Source organism: Juglans regia, chromosome 2, assembly GCF_001411555.2.
Source record: "Juglans regia cultivar Chandler chromosome 2, Walnut 2.0, whole genome shotgun sequence".
Classification (NCBI taxonomy): Eukaryota; Viridiplantae; Streptophyta; class Magnoliopsida; order Fagales; family Juglandaceae; genus Juglans; species Juglans regia.
Genome location: NC_049902.1, coordinates 12,998,923 through 13,013,310, shown reverse-complemented (window position 1 = coordinate 13,013,310; position 14,388 = coordinate 12,998,923). Strand labels below are relative to the sequence as shown.

The following is a 14,388-nucleotide window of genomic DNA, read 5'->3' as shown; positions in this document are numbered from 1 at the left end:
TGGAAAATGATACTACACCATCTGAGTTTGCTCCTTCAATTTGACCGCTTATGTATTTTATGTTATTTTTTTAGTTTTTTTTAATTTTTCTTAATAATTAAGGAAGTGACTATTAATATATTTTTATTTTTTTAAAAGGTTTAAAGATGTTTAAAAAATATTTGAAAGACAAAAAATACAATTTGCACTAGCGACATGCCCAACAGTAAAACTTGGGCGATATAGCAGCAACACCCTTATTATTTGTAAATAAATGATTTGTACAAGTCTCAAATAGACAAGCTCATTGCAAATTTTTATAAAAAAATAGACTCCACCTTGAAAATATAAAAAAAGAAAATTGTTTTTTAATGGGATCTAATTTTTTTATAATAAAAATTTTACTTATTATCTCTACACTAATATAATAAATTACATGTTGGTATAAAGTACAAAAATAATTAGTATTTCTCATTTTATAAAGACCTGCGCAGAACTGTGTGCCCAGAATTTCATATTTATGCCACGTCATCGGACCACCTTTGTGACCAAAACGCCGAGGATTTTAAGATCGCCCATCCATCACCCACCCCTGTCTATCTCTGCCTGTGAAAAAACTAAAAAGTGCAAAATGGGAAGCGAGAGGAAGTCGAAGGAAAAGAACATAAAGAAAAGAAACTCGGTTTCTTCAGGCTCAGAAGGTACTTTAAAAAATTTCCTTACACAGTCCTTTTCCATTTGTTTTTCCTCCATTATTTTCAATATTTTCTACCCTGTTAATTGCCGAGGAAGCCGGAGAAATCCCAAAAGATAAAATAGATTTTTTTCTTTAGTTTTGTTTTGCTGTCCTGGGTTATGTTTCTCTTCTCTTTTCCTACAATTCCTCACCAGCAAAACTAGAGTATTAGGTTGGATTTTTTTTTCTTCGTTTGTTTTTGGGATTTTGTTGTAAATTTCATTTGTTGCTCGTGAAAGTGCAGATGAGCAGAACAGCAAGAGGCGGAGGACAGGAGAAGATGGCGAGAGGAGGGACAGAAAGAGTGATAAGAAGGAGAAGCTCAAGGTGAAAAAATATCATGACCACACCAAGCGACATTCTGACAAAGGTTTTAAACTTTATTTCATAAATATTATTTTTATTTCTAAATCTAGGATGAGCAGAATTTCACTAGTCAGTATGGTTTTTAATAAGGTGCGTTTATAATTAGAATGTTTAGCAGTGCCCGTAATAATGCCATTTTAACTGTTAGGTTAAAACTAAGATTATTGGGTACTGATGCATATATTTACTCATCAATTGAAAAGCTACCCATTACATGAAATCAAAGGTCTTAGTAGAGGCAGACCAAAGCCACTGAATTAAAGGTTTTTTGTTTTGGCTTTTTCTTTGAAATTCGAATGAGTCGTAAATAATTGCAGTCCGACTTAATCAATCAATCTGTGGGTTTCTTTTTTCTCTGTAGGTTTTTTGGCCTAGAAAATCTCCTATAATCAATCGATCTGATTTCCATTTTTTTTTTCACAATGGAAAAGAAATTGGCGGAGCTAATGATCATATGAGACCTAGGCAAGTTTTCTAGGCTATAAGATCATGTTGTGCAAAAGACAAACTAGAAATGATATTTACTATTGTAAACCCCATATAAATATGATGAAGCTTAGCATGATACTTGACAATTGCCCCTACCTGCCGGTGCACGGATAGATATGGCAGGCGAAGCGCGAAGGGGATGGATATCTGTGTGGTTGAAAGAGTTGGTCTTGGAAACCAAAGTATTGATATGAATAATAGAGCTTGGGTAGTGGTAGTAACTTCAAAGAAATTGGTAGTGTATGTCTTGAATAGGAAATCATTCAAAATGTATGAGAACTCAACCAAGTGCAGGCAGTAATGGCTGTGTGATGACCAGAAATAAGCAGACCAAGAAATTTATTATTAATATCTAATTAAGCCATGTACTACTGTTCATTCTCCGCTCAAGTCAAAAAGCATGTGAGACTGTTTGTTTGGCAATGCAAGTATTCTGAGGTATTCTCAGATATTTTCAAATATTTCCTTTCCAAACATCACTCAAATGCAAAACACTTTTCAATTTCAAATTTTCAACTTTTTCATCTAATTATTACCTAATTAGTGTAACTTTTCTAAGCTCCCAAACAACATACAAAAAACAATTCAATTTTTTTAAATTTCAAAACAAAAATAATGTTAAAAATTATATTCAAACAATTTTTTAACTTTATAATACTTTTATTCAAATTTTCTCTTTCCATTCACAAAACCCAATAAAATAATTTAATTCAAAACATTTCACTACTATTCACAGATATACTGAGATATTCTAAGTATCCAACCGGGGGCTAAGTGTTGCGTAGGGCTTGCCTTGCCCTCAGCCAAATCAGTCTTTTTTGTTTTTTTTTTTTTTGTAAGTGATAAATATTGTTGATATGAATGAAATAGGCATAGCCCATGTACACAGGAAATATACAGAAGAACACCTAAATACATTCTAAGAGCGATAAATTAAAGACAAGAAATCATGAACATTGTCTTCATTTAGTACAATAGCAGAAAACCAAAGCAGTAAAGTGTGGAGAAAGAAATTCTTTAGCTCCGCCATTGTGCATTCCTTATCTTCAAAGCAACGCGCATTCCTTTCCGACCAAATACACCACATGATACAGAACGAGATCATCTTCCACATTGCTGCCATTTGATGACAGCCTTGCATCTTCCTCCAACAACCCAACAAATCCACCACCCTCAAAGGCATAACTCAAGCAACATCAACCCTTTGAAAGATCTCATCCCACAACACCTTTGTTACTTTACAATGCAGTAAGAGGTGATCCACAGATTCTCCATTTTCTTTACACATATAACACCAATCCATCACTACACATCTCCTTTTCCTCAGACTGTCCGTGGTCAAGATCTTCCCAAGAGCGGCATTCCATACAAAAAAGCCTACTTTAAAAGGCACGCGAGACTTCCAAATATTCTTCCAAGGGAATAGAGTATGAACTTGTGTTGACAAAATTTTATAGTATGCCTTAACTATACATTTCTTGTGATTATTAGACCTCCATTTCAATCTATCACGTTGTGCCATAGGAGTCCCAATGGAGTATAGTAGGTTGAAAAAATCTGATACAATAGATAATTCTCAATCATGAAAATTCTTATAAAAAAGAATATTTCACTGATGAAAACCATGAGGAAAATAGTTGCATATCTGCCACTGAAGTCTCCCTATTAGCTGAAATACAATAGAGAGCCGGAAAAACCCTTTCCAATGCGTGATCACCACACCACACGTCCCGCCAAAAACTGATTTGATTGCCTTCTCTGGCTACAAAGCGAATCTGGTTTTCAAAGCATGGCCACCCCCTCTTTATAAACTTCCATAAACCCACACCATACCCCCCCTCACCTTGTTGGATCACCAACCACGCCAAGCAACTCCATATCTAGCGTCGATAATTTCCTTCCACAACGATCCCGCCTTTGAGTGATATCTCCATAACCATTTCCCCAATAAAACTTTATTAAAAGTTCTCAAGTTACGCACTTTCAACCCCCCATACACAACTGGAGCACATATAAGAATGCCCTAAAAAGTTTCTCAATCCTGTTCACCACCCCTGCAAGCATAGGAAACAGAGATAAAAAAATATGTGGGGAGGTTAGTAAGGGTGCTCTTAATAAGGGTGAGACGACCCCCTTTCGATAAATTCACCCGTTTCCAACTAGCCAACATTTCTCTATCTTCTCTATTACCTCATCTTATATAGCTCTAGCCTTAAAAGTTGCTCCCAACGGAAGGACTAGATATTTCATTGGCAAAGAGGACACCTTAAAATCCTAAAGGCATGCTAAATTGAGGATATTTGAGACCGCACCCACCGAAACCATCTTGGACTTACCAAGATTTACCTTGAGCCCCGACACTGCTTTAAAGCAAAGTAACAGTGCTCGTAGAGTTTGGATCTGGCTATTATTTGCTTCACAAAAGAGTAAAGTATCATCTGCAAATAAAAGGTGTGAGATGATAATAGAGCCATCAGTGCCATTACCCACCTGGAAACCAGATAAGAAACCTCCACCAACAACGGCCTGCACCATCCGGCTAAGAGCCTCCATAACTATAATAAACAAAAGAGGAGATAGAAGATCTCCTTACCGCAAATCCCGGGATCTATCAAAAAACCCACCAGGTGTACCGTTAACTAGAATTGAGAACCGGGCGGTAGAAATACAATGACGCATCCAAGCAATCCACCTATCACCAAAGCCACACCTCCCAAGCAGGTATAAGAGGAATTCCCAGTTCACTTGATCAATAGGCCTTCTCCATGTCAAGCTTGCAAAGAATACCTGAACCTTCCTCCTGCAATCTATGGCCCAAGCACTCATTTGCAATGAGCACCGAGTCAAGAATTTGTCTCCCACGAATAAATGCGTTCTGAGACTTGGAAATAATATGTTCCAACACAGGGCTTAACCGGTTGACAAGAACCTTTGAAATAATCTTGTATACGCAACTAACTAGGCTTATAGGGCAAAAATCCTCAATAATTGAAGCCCGGTGTTTCTTGGGAATGAGAGCAATGAATGTTGCATTAAGGGATTTTTCAAACTTTTGAAAAGAGTGAAATTTACTAAAGACCTGCATAACATCACTTTTCACGATGTCCCAACAAGTTTGAAAGAAACCTATTGAAAAACCATCCGGGCTCGGCGCTTTATCATTAGCCATGCCAGAGATGACCTTGTAGATCTTATCTTCATCAAAAGGTCTCTCTCCAAAACACTCACACTCTGAGAGTCAATTACCTCAAAGGACAAGGCATCAAGCTTCGGCCTCCAACAAGCCAGTTCTATGAGAAGGGTCTCATAATAATGCACAATATGGTTTTCTAGTTCGGGAGGAGAAGATAGCACCTGAGTACTTGAATGTAGCGACTTAATAGCATTATTGCACTGATGTAAATTAGCCACTTTGTTAAAGTACTTCATACACTTATCACCTTCTTTCAACCCAAGGGCCCTAGATTTTTTATGCCATGAAGTCTCCTCCGACAATAAAACCCATATTAGCAACACTCCACTTGAGACTCCCAAAGAGGCCAAGTAAGACCAACCCACATACGAGCACCCCCATTAGTTCCGCACAATTCTTCTATCAATGAATCACAGCTTTGTTTCTTGAAAGCACACCACATCACCCTTTCACATTTGCAATAATGATTTTATACGAAGGCGTTTATTGTGATCATTAAGCCCCTGCACAGTCCAATATATAATCTTAGGCTTCATGTAAGCATAAATTGCCCCTCCCTTTCGATCTATCTCTTCCGCCACTCCCTTCCTTCACATTATAATTGATGGAACAAGTTAGCCTTTTAAGTTCCCTATCCCGCTTTATGGTTGACTTCGAACGGCTATCTTCAATTGCCACGAGAAGGGCCTTAAATTGTTCTTCGTAGCCTCCACAAGAGACCCCAATAATTGCTTGTATCTTCTCCACCTTCTTGAAAACCCAAGTTGAGGAACAACTCCCATATTTAGGACTAGGAGGGAGTGTACACAGAGGGGTTAGAACAGCCCCCTCCCCACCAGCACAATCATTATCAAACAGAGCCTTTTTTTTTTTTAATTGAGAATAAAATACTTCTGCATTCATGCATAGAGATAGTATTCAAATACATAATATACCAACAAGGTGAAAATGACAGACAAATAAAAAAAAGCAACTAGGAATGAACAGCCCCTGCATCCACTTCAAGTCTACTTCGAAGAAAATCTGGAGGATCATTCCACCACTGCAACGTATCATCCACAAACTGCGCTTGACGAGCTAGAATGTGTGCAGCCTCATTACCATGTCTTCCCACATGCAAAACTTCAAAAGAAGCAAAGATGGATAGCATCTTCTTCACCTCATGGATTAAAATACTGCACCTATCCGGAGTCTCCCCCCTTGAGCATATAGCCTCCATCACAGCAAGTGAATCCCCTTCTAAAATCAAATGAGAGATACCCAAGTGAGAAATTAATTGCAAACCCCTTAGTGCTGCAAGCGCTTCTATATCTTCCACCTCACGAATACCCAACTCCCTTCTAGACATTGCCATAACCATGCAACCCTTATCATCGCGCAGTACAGCACCCACCCTAGAAATATTCAAGGAACTAAAAATAGCTCCATCTACATTCAGTTTAAAAGACCCACATGGTGGAGGTAGCCAACACATTGTTGAAATCTGATTATGAACTTTAACATGCTGTCGAATTAACTGATAGGTCTCAACATAATCAAAACAATTACCCACCACAACACACACATCAAGAGTTGTTTGTTGGAATAACTTCAGATTTCGAAATTTCCACACACCCCAGGCAATTATCAAGAATCGGGTCAGAATAAGAGGGTCATTAAGGCGCATAACTGCTTTGACAGCATTAACAAAACCAGAATAGCCAAATATCAACCTCAAATCTCTTCCAAAATACATTTCCCACACTCTTAAAAAAAAAAGGACACTGACAGAGAATGTGGAAGACATCTTCACAAGCATCATGGCAAAAAACACATTTAGAAGAACCCAAAACATGCCTCTGAAATAAAAGCATTTTAGTAGGCAAACTATCCTTACAAGCTCGCCAAATAAAATTCTTGATCTTATTTGGAAGCTGTAAATTCCACAAAACCTTCCAGAAAGAACAAAGAGGGTAATCTTGATTACTAGAACCATTCTCCAAAGCAGATTTCAAATTAAGGGCAAGGTAATATGCAGACTTCACAGTAAAAATTCCAGTTCTAGTGCCACTCCACACTAATTTATCAGCACCCCAATGTAGGAATAAAGGAGTTCTTAGAATAGTTTTAGCCTCAAAAGAAAGGAATACTTGTATGACCGAATCTATGTTCCACCCACTGGGAGAAGACGAATCCATTAAATCCGCTACACAAGCACCCTCAGCAAGGGTATTGCAGCAAGTAACAACTTGTTTGGAATTCGAGTCAGCAAGCCAATTATCTGTCAAATCTTGATTTTATCTCCCTTACCAATACGCCATAAACTTCCAGCTTTGATTACAGGTTTTGCTTCAAAAATGCTACGCCACACATATGATGGCTTAGAGCCAAGCACTGAAGATAAAACATTAGTACTAGGAAAATACTTTGCTTTAAAAACTGATGCAAAAAGAGACCCTTGTGATTGAAGTAAACGCCATCCTTGCTTTGCCAATAAAGAGATTAAATACTTCCAAATCCCGAAATCCCAATCCACCCTTGAACTTAGACTGACACATGTTGCGCCAATTCAGCCAATGTATCCTTCTTTCTTGACCCCTTTGACCCCACCAAAACCTTGCAATCATCCCCTCAAGTTCTTTACAAAAACCCCTTGGAATCTTGAAACAGCTCATTGTGTAAGTGGGAATAGCCTGAACTACAGCTTTAATCAACACCTCACGAACATCTTGTGATAATAACTTTTCTTTCCACCCTTGTAACTTTGCCCAAACTCTGTCCTTAATTGCTTTAAAAGTCTGATAATGCAATTTTCCCACAAGAATTAAGACCAAGATATTTAGCATGGTGCTGAATATCCTGAACGCCCCACACACTTTTAATAGCACTTATAACATTTGGCTCTGTGTTACGACTGAAAAGCATTTCTGTTATACCCATATTTAACTGCTGACCCGATGCCACACCATAACAACATATCAAATTTTTAATATGCTGATTTTCTGAAACAAATGCTTGACAGAAAATGATACTATCGTCCGCAAAGAACAAGTGACTGACTCGAGGAGCATTATGACACACACTAATACCCCTTAGAAGATGCTGCTCTTCAGCTTGCTTCAATAACAAAGATAGAGCCTCTGCACATAAAACAAACAAATATGGAGAGAGAGGACACCCTTGACGTAGACCACGGGTGGGCTTAAAAGGCTTAGTAGCAACCCCATTCACAAGAACTTTGTACGAAACAGAAGTAATGCACATCATTATTAAGCGAATAAATTGGGAATTAAACCCCATACGCAGCATAAGTTTTTCTAAAAAAACCCATTCAACCCTGTCATAGGCTTTACTCATGTCTAATTTAATAGACATTCAACTTTTCCTCCCACTCTTCCTCTTTCTAATAGCATCCACAGTTTCAAAGGCTACTAGAACATTGTCAGTAATCAGCCTTCCAGGAACAAAAGTTGACTGGTTCTCAGAAATAGCTCCAGGTAAAGCTAATTTCAACCTATTAGCTAATACCTTTGCAATGACCTTATAAATCACATTACAGAAACTAATTGGCCGAAAGTCCTTCAAATACTCAGGTTGTTTAGTCTTTGGAATCAAAACGATATTTGTAAGGTTGAAATCAGAAGGCATAACACCCGAAACCAGCACTTGTAAAACAGAATTAATAACAATATTACCCACCAAATGCCAATATTTTTGGAAAAATAACGGAGGCATACCATCCGGACCCGGAGCTTTCAATGGTTGCATTTGAAACAAAGTTGCCCTTATCTCAGTCGCTGTGAACTCATGCATTAGATCACCATTCATAGAATCAGAAATACAAGGCTGAACAAACTGTAATACTGCATCAAAATCAGAAGGATTAGAGGTACAAAAAAAATTTGAGAAATAGCCATGTATCATTGAAAGCATTTCAGATCCTTCATGCAAGACACCCACATCATTCCTTTGCCTGTTGATAAAATTACGTTGCTGCCTTTGGGAAGCCTTAAAATGGAAATACTTAGTGTTTTGATCCCCATCTACCAACCATTGCACACGAGACCTTTGCTTCCACATCAATTCTTCATTCTCCAAAAGATAATTAATATCATTTTTAACACACCTTATCTCATGTGATGGGTAAGAGGAATAAGAAACACTCTGTAACTGATCCAGCTCCCTTCTCTTCATAGCCAACTTCTGTCTAACATTGCCAAAACACTCCTTACTCCATTCAGTCAAGTTACTACGACAATGCTTTATTTTGTCAATCAAGGAGGCATCAGATTCTAACGACCAAGCATTAGCAATAGCTTCCTCACAACCCTATGCACCCACCCACATAGATTCAAACTTAAACAAACGAGGCTTCCTGGAGACATTTTGCACAAAAGCATCCCTACTCAAAACCAAACAACTATGATCTGAGACTGGTGTAATAATATTGCAAACTCTACTAGTGGGATATAATTCAAGCCATTCCACATTACTAGCATATCTGTCCAACCTCTCATGAATAAGAGCAGACCCCTCCCGCAAATTACTCCATGTGTACAAAGGCCCTACTGCATTCATATTACGTAATTGACAATAATCCAAAGCATCTCGAAAACCCCTCATCTGGCTAGCAAGTCTCTCCCTACCTCCCAATTTCTCAAAACTTTCCAAAATCTCATTAAAATCACCACAGCACAACCATGGCCCATCAAATTGATCTTTCAATAGACGTAACAAAGCCCACATATCTCTTCTAAAATTTATCTCTGGATGCCCATAAATTGCAAACAAAGGCCAAGAACCACCAGAAATTGGGTCTGAAACAAAAACATCAAAATGAAACTGAGAATAAGATTTTAAAACTAGATTTACCTCCTGAGGCCAGAAGAGACATAATCCATCAAAACGACCAATGTTGCCCACTGTTAAGAAACAAGAAAACCCCAACTGTACCTTAAGGAGTTCCATACGAGAATGGCCAGAATGCGTTTCCATAACAAAGACGATATCAGGATCTTCCCTCCAAACAAGATCTCGAAGGGTACGAACTCCCTGAGGGTTCCCAAGCCCTCGAGAGTTCCAGCTCATGATTTTCATGGTTGATGGCAGGGCTGGAACTCAGCCTCCGCCAATGAGATAGGGACCTCCACCAGAGAATCATCTTCCCTTGATTTCTGCTTCTTCAACTGGATTAGACCACCCGAATCTACTAGAGCCTTCGCATTAAACTGTCGCTTAGAAGGAGTCAAGGGAAAACGAGACAGTCGTGCACGAGGGGCACCCGCCCTTAATTTTCTCTGGTTGTCCTTGCGAGAAGATGAAGACGCTGCTTCAGGATGATTTTTCTTCAGATGCACAAAAGGTATTTGAGTTAATTTTGAAATGGGCCCCTGGCCCATGCGCGACCCATCGTCTTTCACAGCAGACAATTGTTTAACTGACCACTGCCCAGTTGTATACAACAAGTCATTGTCTGAAACCGTCAACGGTTGAGATGGATTTTCAGTAATTGCCATCGGATCTTTCACCAGCAAATTGCTCCGATCATCATCTACAGGAGGCGAGTTTCCAGTACTTCCTTTAGTAGACGACAAGCGTACAGTTGATTTCTCTGCTTCAGATAATGAAAGAGAACTCCAACGCTCCGTTAGATCGTCTATCATCGCAAGTACCACAAGTTCACAAACAAAAATACCAGTAAGAATGAAAACCCCACCAAAATGAATACCGAAGAAAACCTTTGCACTCACTGCAAGATAAAGACTCTCATCATCACGAGAGAGAAAAAATACACACGAACCAGTTGAGAAATACAGTTAACAGCTGTTATACAGAGTCACCCTGAATCGCCAATTGCAAATCCGAAACTGGATCTGAGCCACAAGCTAATTCAAATTCACCTCTGGGTGCCACAAAAGTTTCAGCGAGCCTTTCGAGAGTGTTGCAATCCCCCAGCTTGTTCCCATCAAAACCACCCATCTCCAGGGGTGAAGTGCATATCAGAGACCCCAAGATCGAAAGACCACACTCCGGCGTTCCTGACAGCACAGAAGAGACATCAGAGCCTCCGACCTCCTCGCACGACTGTTTCTGTGCAAACTCCGGCAACAAAATGAAGCTCTTGACACTATGTAGGCTCGGATCAATTTCACTAAACTCTGTCGGCACACGTTCCAACACCCCAAACCTGGGCCTGAGGGACAGGATGGGCCTGAACTCTATCTTTGCAGCCTGGGCCTGAGGGACTGGATGGGCCTGTTGCTCCACATAGAAATGCGGTTGGGCCTGCGTGATTGGCCGTTGGGCCACTTGAGGACGGGCCCTAGGCACTTGAGGCTCGACTAATGCCAAGCCCTTACCCTTAGACACAGGAAACCCATTGGCTCTTGACCCAGCCTTAGGCACCTGTAACCCAACTTCTTGACCCAGCCCATTGCAAGGGCCGCCTTCCTGGCCAAACCCAAATCCCTCTTCACCCCTCCTCAATGTATCATTTCAATATCACCATATTAGTCTGCAAAGTGCCAACTTGCTTCTCCATTTCAGCCAAAGCGCGCAGTAAGGTTGCCATAGTCAGCCCCGACACTCTCCTGCCATCCCCTTCGCAGTATTGTGCCTTCACCAAAGAAGAAGAATCACCTATCCTCTCTGCATGTTTTGGAGCTCGAGACAAAGCCTCTCTGTACAAAGAGAAAGATTGATGCCCCTGCGACGGAGAAGAAGGCAGCCATGGGCGACTACCTCTATTTCTCCCCCACACCACCCCCCCCCCCCCCAAAAAACAGAGGAGGTTGCAGAGAGTTCCTTCAGCATATCTCCAAAGTTCCTCCAACCTACCCCCTTCCTCCCTTCCGGTATCACTATCAAACCATGCCGTTTCGCTTGGCTGAACTTCGATAAGGAGAAGAATCTCCCATAAGAGTTATGCTGCCTCTGCACCACCAAGACTTGAGACCCACTTCTTCGCAATCTAAGGAAATCGGAAGAACCCCCATAGGCTACACCTTCCTTCACCATGGCAGCCAACCACCCCAAAGATTCTTGGTCAATGGAGATGTGTTTCACAACACGACAACTGCTCTCCGTGATTCTCCACCACCTTTCATTAACCTTCTTAAACTCAAAACACTTTTGATCAATGATAACATTCCTACTCGACCCCATCATGACGCAACTACTCATAAAGCAATGAAGAAACTGTGCTAAACACCACTGAACTCGACCATGGTTAACAGGAAATTAGCACCGTCGAAATGAGACATCGTTTTTCTCATATGTATGGAGAGAAAAAGTTAGGAGAGAGAAAAAAATCTTTTCGACATAGTTAGCCAAATCAGTCTCTCTGCTTAATGATCTTCAAGAGCCCCTTCCTAATGAGATTTGAGCCGTTGATTGCATGGCCTAATGGTCTTCCTGGCAAGTCATTTAGGATTGATATGATTCTGGTTCTGGAGGCCAAAGCCTGGAATGGATTGGCAAATCTTGCTGTATGGTTGGGATCCTTGAGAGTAACAAACATGTGGCAAGCGAGCCAAAAAATATACCTGTTGACAGAAATAACTAATACGAATAATTTTTCTTGGTTACTGTGGCTTCAACCACATAATTTAGAAAGTCTTTGATTGTGTATTATATTCCATGAATTGTAACCTTTAGATAATTGACTTTTCCTCCAATCTTATTATGTTCCACTGAATCATTCATGTTATGGATGCCTAGAAACAAGAGGGGAGGGGGGGGTGGATTTTTCTAGTTGCCTTTTGTCATGATTTATGTATTAATATCTAGTAATTACTCCATCTTTGTCCTTCATGCATAGTATCTGTTTGTGCCAATTATAAAAGTCGTTATGGTTGCTCATTTCTTACACTGTTGGATTAAGGTTCTTCATGGCAAAATTATCTTATTGACCTGTTATTGTTGCCTCAGAAAAGAAGTCCAAAGATAAACACAAAAGTAAAAATCACAAAAGTGATCGCCACTTGGTAAGTCCTCTTAGATTCCCATACTCCCTAAGTTTGCACAAATGTTATATATTGAAAAAAATTCCTTATATCACTTGTTACGGTTCTTTACTCTCTTTGCCACTTAGACCTTCCCATTGTTTAATTGAAAATCATCTACTGTTTGCTAAGATTGTCTGAGATTAATTCATTGTTTGCCATTCCTGCTGTTATCATGCATCACAAATTTTAGCTGCCAAGATCCAGATTAGGAGCACCTGGTGTTTAGATTATAAAGCGGAGTATGTAACTTGAAAATTGAAGGTTTTGATTACATTCTTATCAAAGGTTTTGAAACAGATTCTCTCTTTCTTATTTTGTTTGATTGAGACCATGAGACCATCTTTGTCGCAGACTGCATAATATGTAATTTGTTTGCACATTCTTTGATAAGGCTATTGCGGTCTAGATAAGTGAAGTAAGGAATTGCTAGATTATGGGGATTTTTACTGTTTTATCTCTACTAGTGTTGAAAATTTACCAGTTAGTGTATGGTTTTACCGATGTCCAAATTTATCCATTGGCCATGTGTATCTATCCGCTGATGCTAGTAGTTTTTTTATGTTGTTTTTCAGAAGCACGAGGTCCAAGAGCTTAGCAATGATGACTATTTCTCTAAGAATAATGAATTTGCTACCTGGTTGAAAGAAGAGAAAAATGTGTTTTTCTCTGAGCTTTCATCTGAGTCTGCACACGAACTGTTCTCGGACTTTGTCAAGGCTTGGAACAAGCAAAAGCTTGAATCCCGTTACTATGAGGGCATTACCAGAGGGCCCCGGACATCCCATCACTGGAAAATCAAAGGGTAGCAAGAAAGTATGGCACTGGCTAATTCCTACTTGTTATATATATTTTTTTTCTTTGGTTATGGACTTGCAGTGTGCTTAAGAAGAATATTTGTATTTTCTTGATGTATATGATACTTGAAGCCCCCGAGGCTAAGTAGCATAGATGTGCAGCGCCTTTCATCTCAGAACACTGAAGCGCAGGCTAATGATATTTAGCGTTTGGTTTCGCATCTGCCTTAAATGCAGGAGACTATACTTAGGAGATTGACTTGCTCATGGTTTATCAGAGGCTTAGATTTTTTTTTTTCCTTTTTTGAAATTAAATGTTATGGTTCTCAGATGTCATTTTCAGGTGAGCAATGAGCACTGAGTTTAGAGGGAAACATGGGCAAGTAAAAACCTGTTGTTATGGTTTGGTCAGCCACAAGTACTGGATGGGATAGATATATAGGCTCAGATAGGTGAAGGTTTTAATAATTTTCCGTTTCAAGTACTTGATCGGATCCCAATTTTAAAGATTTATTTGTTCTTCCATAAAAATAAAAATAAAAATCGTCACTGAATTTAATGTTTATCCATAAAAATTCAAAGACCTGTATATGTGTCTTTCATTTTAGTTAATCCTTTTTTATTAAATAGCAATCCATCTGATCTCTCCTAGAATTTTAAACTGAGTCAGTTAGGATTCAATCAAAAGTTTATAGGTAAGTGAGTTTGGAATGGTAATTCATGAGAAAAGTTGTAATAATCACATAAATTGGTATCACCTTGACTTTTACGAGGTTTTCAAGCTTTGTCATGGATTATTGTTCCCGCTAATAAGGTGGTTTCCCTTCTACATCCTTTTTTAACAAA

At 39.3% G+C, this 14,388-nt stretch overlaps 1 protein-coding gene across 1 annotated transcript; it reads left to right on the top strand.

The window, feature by feature from the left end:
- Window positions 1-491: 491 nt before the first annotated feature.
- Window positions 492-13,809, top strand: LOC108998015 (style cell-cycle inhibitor 1-A). Its single transcript, XM_018974437.2, has 4 exons — window positions 492-680; window positions 960-1,085; window positions 12,672-12,727; window positions 13,321-13,809. Exons 1-4 carry the CDS (start codon window positions 500-502, stop codon window positions 13,552-13,554), a joined length of 597 nt encoding a protein of 198 aa, XP_018829982.2. The 5' UTR covers window positions 492-499; the 3' UTR covers window positions 13,555-13,809.
- Window positions 13,810-14,388: the final 579 nt, after the last annotated feature.